This window comes from Mandrillus leucophaeus, unplaced genomic scaffold (assembly GCF_000951045.1).
Source record: "Mandrillus leucophaeus isolate KB7577 unplaced genomic scaffold, Mleu.le_1.0 Scaffold616, whole genome shotgun sequence".
NCBI classification, from domain to species: Eukaryota; Metazoa; Chordata; class Mammalia; order Primates; family Cercopithecidae; genus Mandrillus; species Mandrillus leucophaeus.
The window spans coordinates 935,654-944,758 of NW_012106653.1; the positions used below are offsets into that span (position 1 = coordinate 935,654).

Genomic DNA, 9,105 nt, shown 5'->3' on the forward strand with positions numbered 1-9,105 from the left:
AAATTTTACTTTAGAATTTGAGTGATTTCAATTCAATTATTTCAGTTCATCTATTTCAGATAAAATAGGATTTTTTTAAAAAGTGGATGGTGTTTTGTAAATGTTTCTTAAATCATACATGTAATAAATTTGGAAGACTTAAAATTATAGACATTTAAAAATTATTTCTTGCAGTGGAAACTATTGATCTAAGTAAAAGGATATTATTTTTATGGTTCAAGTAGTAACTAGAGCTATTGCCAGGTGTCAGTAAAAAGCCTAATATGTGAGAATAATTTTTTGTTGAAATTATAAATGAATTCCTTGATTTCTGATGATACAACATATGAACTATGGGAAACTTTCAAATAATTCTATAACTAATCATATGGTTCTGTGCTAGCCATAATATAGACACTCTATATTAATGAATTACCATTAGTTAGAGATTACAATATATGATGGTTTTTCTGTTTTTAAGCTCTTTGTTGAATGATTTGTTTGATTTTTAGGGAGCAGATATTAATAAGATCGATTCTGAAGGACGCTCTCCACTTATATTAGCAACTGCTTCTGCATCTTGGAATATTGTAAATTTGCTACTCTCTAAAGGTACCAAGAGGGACCAAGCCAAGTCTTTTGAAGTACTACTCAGTTTGGTTAGATGAACATTCATTGTGTACCAAATGAACCTTCATTGTGTGCCACCATGTATTGTATGCCAGGCCCTGCGCCAGATGTTGTGAATTCAAAGATAAATAGAACACTTTTCATGTCTAGAATAATTTTCTGTCCAATAAGGGAGCATACTTAAAAAGACAATTTCAGAACAATACTAGATAACATTTATAAAGCAATTGTTATATCCCAGGCATTTGCTGAACATTTAATTAACTGTCTTTCAATGTGTCAGTCCTACGTGGTGTAGGTACTATAACTTTCTCCATTTTAGATTCTAACCTGGGCCCCTGAAAAGAAAGAAGTGAGGTGTCCTTCTCTGCTGTCCTCTTCTTTCTTGATCTCTAATGTGTCTATACTTATATTTTATGCTTTAAAAGGTAAGGCTTTATGTATTTATGTAATGCATCACATATTTTCTACCCCACTTACACATACACACACACACACACACAGAGTAAGGTAAACCTGATTTTAAATATGTTTAGTTTTCTCATCTAAACACAATTTCCTGTAAACTAAAGGTCAACATTATTTTAAGTCAAATTTTTTTTTGCTAAGTTGAGAATCCACATAAACAATGCTTTAAATAAATGAATAGAGTTTATATTTACATAGTGTTTTTTTCAGGTGCCCAAGTAGACATAAAAGATAATTTTGGACGTAATTTTCTGCATTTAACTGTACAGCAACCTTATGGATTAAAAAATCTGCGACCTGAATTTATGCAGGTAATGTATATCTATGGATTTCCATTAACTGAGTTGGGTTCAACAGAAAATAAACTAATTTTGTTTATTGTAATTTTTGTTGTCATAGAAACTGATTCTGGAATTTTTTAAATGTTTTAAAATAAATAAATAAAGATGACATATTTGAATATTTAGTTACAGCATGGTGATGGTGGTGGTGGTGATGATGATGACAATGCTAATTGTAGTGAAACTGAGTTTTTTACCTTACAAAGGAACTTCATATGTAATCATCTATCATAAAGATAACATCTTTAATTAGTTTGATTTTCTTCATTCTTTGACCATTATGATTTGCATATCAGTGGAAAAATCCAAGTAAAATAATGAATTATCAATACTCCATCATCTATTAAGAAAAATTACTCAGCATACTTGACTTGCTGAGGAGACGTTGAAAGCATTATTTTTATATTCATATTCACCAGCTAATACTTAGTGACTAGCACATGCATGTGAAATACACATTTTTGTCGTCAATAGATTTCAATATTGCCATTGTCTTTAATAATAAAAAATATATATGTATTTGAACATTTAAAAAATAACAAAATATGAGAAGCTTAAGCTTAAGCACATAAAACATAAAGTAAACCTAATGTTAACATCCCATCCATTTTACCTAACAGAATGTATTAACATGAAGCTGTTGGGTGTTATTTGGGGGTGGGAGGAAATAAGAGGAGGGGCAGAGAGAAGGGCCGTGATCAAATATATTTGAAAAATGCTGAGTTAAAAATGTTAAGTACATTTTCCTATTGGCATGGTATCTCAGATCCTTTAATATGGTAATGTACATTAATATGGTAATGTACATTACATGAAGACAGAGCATTCAACTTCCTTCATATTTATTTTCCTCTCAAATCCTTTAGGTTATTTACAATTTTGGCCCTAAGGAGTACATATTGACCCTTGTTGGAAAGTATTTTCCTACACAATAGTTTGAAAACCATCATTTTAGCATAATAGCAGAGTTATTTGTATAATATGAATTTTTTTCCTATAGATGCAACAGATCAAAGAGCTGGTAATGGATGAAGACAATGATGGGTGTACTCCTCTACATTATGCATGTAGACAGGGGGGCCCTGATTCTGTAAATAACCTTCTTGGCTTTAATGTGTCCATTCATTCCAAAAGCAAAGATAAGAAATCACCTCTGCATTTTGCAGCCAGGTAAGGGTCAGTCTAGCAATGTATGAACATGTCTTCTTTCTGTTTAATATTTGCTTTGAAAATACAAAACCTAATTTTTTTCAAGTTACGGGCGTATCAATACCTGTCAGAGGCTCCTACAAGACATAAGTGATACGAGGCTTCTGAATGAAGGGGACCTTCATGGAATGACTCCTCTCCATCTGGCAGCAAAGAATGGACATGATAAAGTAGTTCAGCTTCTTCTGAAAAAAGGTGCATTGTTTCTCAGGTGAGGATATATGATTGGAATGTTTATATAGTTTCTTTAATTAGCCATTTTGAGGCTATCTTTTCATTATATTTTTAATTATGAGGTCTAACTTTATATCTCACTAAGTACTTTTATCCATTTTATTTTATCATCAAAACATATATAACTTCTAAAAATACTGGAAGGGAAGTCAGTATTATTTCCAACTGAAAGACTTTGAAGTTTTTAGACTTGAAGAACCTTGTTCGAGGTCACAGAATAAGTGGCTTTGTGCAGTCTTTCTCAGAACCTTTCTTTGAAATACAGTTCTCATATTTTACCTCATCTTGCTGCCATATTCCTATATAGAGACAAAACCATGGTTGTGTATGTGTGTGTGTGCATGTACACACACACAAAACATACAAGTTCAAATATTCTACTTTTCATTCAATCTGATGAATGGTAGATATAAAAAGCTCCCTTTAAGTGACAACAGAAGACAGTAAATGTTTCTGAATTTTATTATACTTAAATGAGCTCAAGCACAAGAAAACAAAGTTAAAATATGTAAGCATAATAAAATATGTGGCATAATTAAATGATATTGTGATAAGAAAGAAAAAACCTGGAAACATTTTACAGAGGTTTTTCATTTAATATCTTACCATAGCAGTAGCAAAGAGCTTATTAGGCTAATGTTCAAAAACACATTTCCTTACGATATTATTGATGACAGCAAATTGGTGCTACAGCTACAAGAATGAATGTTTTGCTCAGTTTCTTCTGGTTTACAAAGAAACACCAAGAAACTGGCCTGCAAAGGAACCCAAGTAGACCCAGGCCAGACAGTTGTTGCTTAATTACATCATAACTGATACAGCAACATGGCTCTTGCACTCTAAAACATCTGCTCACTAGCACTGAAATCAAATAGTGTCAGGAATTTTTTTCTGTGTAATTTGAAAAAAGACAACTAATATGATAAGGCTTCGTTGTATTTACATCTTGAATTTCTGTGGAAAAGGATAAACATTTTTCAAAGCAAATGAGTAAGCATCTTGCAGAGCACAAGAGGGAAGTTTTTCAGATTTAAACTCTTAGAATAATAACTGACACTAAGCTAAGTATCTTATAGCCATATACTATATTATTAGTAGTATTACCAATAACTATTGACCACAAAGGCTAACATTACTTCATAAAAATTTGTTGATACAATGTTCATTGAAAGAATAAAACAAGATTTAAATTGATGTGTATCAGTTCATTATAGCTTTAAAAAAATGATGTATGACACAGACACGCTAAGCGTACTTCTCCTACTGCAAAAGTGTTTGATAATGTGTTTATATACTTTCATATTTTAAACCACTAAATAAAAAACATGTGTGAATCACGTTAGAAATAGGTCATTTAAGATCATTGAGCTTGGAATTAGCTCATTTATTATAAATGTTTTATAAATATTTAGTTGCCAGATCTCATTTATGCTTTTTGTTGTCATCAGATTTACCTAGAATAAGCCAAATGGCATCCCATCCCGCATTTCGTCTGCTAAGTGTATGCACATATCTTTTCTTAACTCTTTACCAGTGACCACAATGGCTGGACGGCTTTGCATCATGCATCCATGGGCGGGTACACTCAGACCATGAAGGTCATTCTTGATACTAATTTGAAGTGCACAGATCGCCTGGATGAAGACGGGGTATGCACTGTGGTCCTCATGCTTACCCAAAATCTTGACATAGCAGAAACTTCCAACATTGCCAGAAAACTCTCCAAGACACCTTTTACCTTCCTTGCTCTATTCCCAGCCTTTTGTTGGATGTTTAGCAAGTGGATTCTTGAGGTGAAGTATGAATCAAAAGGCAGCAGAAATGAGAGAATACCAAGGGGTGGGTGAATGTTGAGGAAACCCCCAGTCTCACAGAGCAGCGAGGTCCACAGGCCATTGAAATTTGATGGCAAAGCGTTTACTCCCTGGTAGGTCCACAGAAATGAAGGCAGGGGTGAGTTTTCATTAAGATAAGTGTTGTTTTGAAGTGTATTGATTTGAAATACTGCCCTTTATTGTGCTATTATGTCCTTCTGTTGGGGAGAGTGACTTTTGAAACATATGTTTGTTCATAAAATGATGGGGATAGAAGATTGTTGTTGCCTTTTTTAAAAAAAAAAATCTTTATGTGGGGAAACTAAAAATGGGCAAACTTATAACAGTCGCTGATTTAAAAAAAAAACATTTACAAGCTTGTGAAGCCCCAAATCTGTAAACCACTGTTCTCCAAATGATCAGTCTCAGGAGGATTTTCTTCTGTGTTCAACCCAACATCTTTACCCTGAAAGCTTATCCTTTGTCCTTGGAGAATCATCCCATTGCAAAAGCAACACAAAACAAATACCTTGGAATTCATTCTCTCTCTCTCTCTCTCTTTCTCTCTCTCTCTCTCTCTCTCACACACACACACACACACAGATCCACTTCCCACACATGCACACACACACACCATGTTTGAACTATGAACTCATTATTTTGAAGCTTGATTCTGAACACCAGTTTTAAATTCTGTGTATTTTGGTATTAAATAGTAGTGTCGCTAATATCTTTTAAGCAGTTAAGCGGTGAAATAAGGCAGATTAGACATTGTCACCACATTTTCTGTGTCTCTTTTTCCTCAAAAGAACACTGCACTTCACTTTGCTGCAAGGGAAGGCCACGCCAAAGCCGTTGCGCTTCTTCTGAGCCACAATGCTGACATAGTCCTGAACAAGCAGCAGGCCTCCTTTTTGCACCTTGCACTTCACAATAAGAGGAAGGAGGTGGTTCTTACAATCATCAGGAGCAAAAGGTATACGGTCTTCCTGTCCACTGTCATGTAGTGTTCTCTGGTGTCAGGATGATTTGAAGTCTGAGAGAAAATAAGAGAAAAGAAATGAGTTTCGGCCATTAATTAAAATTTAAAATATCAGTTGTTTGCATCAATCTTTTAAAAGTTTTTTATTTTTAATTTGTATTTGTTTATTTTTAGAAAACGTCTAGCTCTGTCACACAGGTTGGAGTGCAGTGGCGTGATCTCTGCTCACTGCAACCTCCACCTCCCGGGCTTCAGCAATTCTCATGCTTCCTAAGTAGCTGGGACTATAGGCACGAGCCACCATGCCCAGCTAATTTTTGTATTTTTCATTGAGACATGGTTTCCCCATGTTAGCCAGGCTGGTCTCGAACTCCTGGGCTCAAGTGAGTCGCCCACCTCGGCCTCCCAAAGTGCTGGCATTACAGACATGAGCCACCGTGCCCGACCCTTTTATTTTTAGTTTGTGTGGGTAAATAGTAGGTGTGTATATGTATCAGGTACATGAAATGCTTTGATACAGCCATGCAATGCATGATAATCACATCATGGAGAATGGTATCTATCCCCTCAAGCATTTATCCTTTGTGTTACAATCCAATTATACTCCTTTAGTTATTTCTGAATGTCTACCTAAATTTATAAATGATTTTTTTTGGATGACAACAGGCACATTGCTTAACCTCTCTGATCTTCAGTTTATATTTCTTAAAAAATAAAATGGGGCACATAAAACCAAGCTTCACATCACTCTTGTGAGACTCCAGGGGTTCAGGTGTAGTGTCTGGAACCATATCATTGTCAAACAAACTCTGCACTGCCCTACCTGAATTTGCCCAACACGTGCCAGTAGAAATCCTAAAACTGGATGCTGGCAAAAATATTCCCCAAGGCAAATCCAATTGGTTATCAGTGCCATATAATGGGATGACTCTTAACATGTAATCTTTTGAGTTGGTGGGTTTGTAAACCATACGCCAAGGAGTTTTAGTGATTAAGTTAGAGGATAGTTTGTTCCACTTCTCATAATATCTTTTTAGTATCACTTTCTATAATAATCACAGATAGATACGCACAAGGGCCCAGTGTCACCTAGTAGTGGACACAGAGCAAACATTCTCATATTCAAGGCACATCAAGCCTGTGTTTTTGAGCATGGGCAGTCTAAAAAATCTCTTACTGATCATCCCTTTAAAGCACTTTTAAGGCAAGTGTTCAATCCAAACTTTTCTTTTGACAATGTAGATGTACTAGATGAGTTTTACTGATAGAGTTTAACGGAGAATTGGATAAGATCTTGGAGATAAATGGGCTATTCTTTGCCTCCTGCCATAGATTTAGTTCCTCCTTGGTATGGTAAGCACTGTCTTACCCTGTTCAGTTGGATGGTGATGAAGAAAATGGGCAAAATCTGGAATGTTCTGGCAGAGGCTATGCTTATCAATGCACTTTATGCGTGTTAGTTTGTAGTTTAACTCAATACAGGATGTACACATGCATTAGTTATTAAATATGGGACCAGTACTACACTGATGATATAGGTATGTGAATGTGGAATCTCTACCTAACGTGGTCAACTCTGTAAATACTGACCATTTCATAACTTCAGGAGAAAAAGAAGATATAGTCCCAGCTTCTTTGAATGGCATTTAGATACAGAGACAGAACAATGATTATAACAGCCATCCTGAAATTTACCCACATTCCTAATGTCCATTAATGGACAAGGATCCTGTTACTGAGTTGATCTTGGTTTACATGTTGGCTCCATTGGAACCAAGGGTGAGCATTGTATTTCATGAATACGCTTAAGTTTAGGTTTCCCCTAAAGAAATAATCTTGAGTTTCAGCTATTGTACAGAACAGAAGGATGAAGACCTGTGCTTATCTTACTTATTTATTTTTTACAGATGGGATGAATGTCTTAAGGTTTTTAGTCATAATTCTCCAGGCAACAAATGTCCAATTACAGAAATGATAGAATACCTCCCTGAATGCATGAAGGTAAACTCTCTAAAACAAAATTCTTCCTGGGTTTATGCTTGACATATATGATCTGAGGATTTATTGTTGTAATCACAACCTAATAATAATAATTTCCAGCTTTAAAGCTTCTCATTTTCCTTAGGCTATAAGGGAAATGAGACAATAACTACTTAAGGAAGGCCTTCTTGGATTAAAGAATCCTATTATTATATGTAATAGGTAATAATATGGTAAAATATTTTTATTTAAATAATCTGCGCCTATAGCAGAGCCTACGAACTGGTGTTTGTTGGCTGAATAAAGCCTTTGTATATGTTTCACTTGGCATGCATACTATTGTTGTTTCAAATTTGCATGAATTGCTAATGTTTGAAACCAGGATGCTTTCCTTAAGGTATCTGGTTTCCTCCAGTTATATTTTCCTCCAAATATCTAGCCTCTCATAAGAATGAGATCTTGTACCTGGGCCTGCCTTCTCACAAGGCAGGAATTGCTGGGCTGAGCATCAGCAGCTTCCCATGGATGGGACAATCACTCTCCTATTTAAAAACATGGATGAAGCTGGAAACCATCATTCTGAGCAAAATATCGCAAGGACAGAAAACCAAACACCGCATGTTCTCACTCATAGGTGGGAACTGAACAATGAGAACACTTGGACACAGGGTGGGGAACATCACACACTGGGGCCTGTTGTGGGATGGGGGGAGGGGGAGTGATAGCATTAGGAGAAATATCTAATGTAAATGACGAGTTAATGGGTGCAGCAAACCATCATGGCACATGTATACATGTAACAAACCTGCATGTTGTGCACATATACCCTAGAACTTAAAGTATAATAAAAAATAAAATAAAATAAAATGCTCCACCTCTCCCTTTTGTATATTGGGCTCCAGTGCCTAGTTGTCACATATTGTCATTCTTATGCAATTGCTTTCCTTATAGTAGAGAAGTATTGAATTATGACTTTATCCAAACTGTGAAGATAAAAGCTTGCCCAAGGATAGCCAACATCTCAAGAACAATGGAAAAAAACTCTTATGCCTGGCATGGTTCCTTCATTTACATTGCTTGCCTGGCCTCTGTGAGTTTTTAAATATGTGACTCCCTTTGCTACATTAAATATACACCAGCATATGATCGGATACTCCATACAAGACAAACATGCACAGATTGTTGAGTGGATGAGTATTAAAGGATGCTAAAAGGCAATCTGGGAAAGTTGGGATTTGAGGGTTGGGACAGACATGGAATGATCAAGAAAGGCAGAATGACTTCAGATATCTTGCAAAGGAAAAATATATCCAAATGTTGGAGGAGGCAGTAAGATATAGTGACATAGGAAATAGAAGACCAGATTTGGAGCCTTCTGGAGGTCTTGGGATTTAATCCTGGTGCTGCCTTTCGCTGAGTTGTTTTAGGCAAGTCATTTCACCTCTCTGAGCTTATTTTCTGTTTTCTC

At 35.6% G+C, this 9,105-nt stretch overlaps 1 protein-coding gene and 1 long non-coding RNA gene across 3 annotated transcripts in view; one reads left to right on the forward strand and one right to left on the reverse strand.

Annotated features, from left to right (window-relative positions):
• TRPA1 (transient receptor potential cation channel, subfamily A, member 1) overlaps nt 1-9,105 on the forward strand; it is a 56,349-nt gene that overhangs the window by 17,481 nt on the left and 29,763 nt on the right. The window contains exons 9-15 of the mRNA XM_012000089.1: nt 492-591; nt 1,288-1,388; nt 2,419-2,588; nt 2,674-2,838; nt 4,396-4,510; nt 5,485-5,651; nt 7,565-7,658. Of these exons, the coding sequence (XP_011855479.1) occupies nt 492-591; nt 1,288-1,388; nt 2,419-2,588; nt 2,674-2,838; nt 4,396-4,510; nt 5,485-5,651; nt 7,565-7,658 (912 nt within the window). The remainder of the gene's footprint in view (nt 1-491; nt 592-1,287; nt 1,389-2,418; nt 2,589-2,673; nt 2,839-4,395; nt 4,511-5,484; nt 5,652-7,564; nt 7,659-9,105) is intronic.
• The window catches only part of LOC105553907, a 219,604-nt gene continuing 213,803 nt past the window's right edge, over nt 3,305-9,105 (reverse strand). Inside the window, exon 3 of one of the 2 annotated variants that reach the window (XR_001008237.1) lies at nt 3,305-5,711. This is a non-coding gene — a long non-coding RNA (uncharacterized LOC105553907). The remainder of the gene's footprint in view (nt 5,712-9,105) is intronic. The other variant, XR_001008236.1, reaches the window with a different exon arrangement.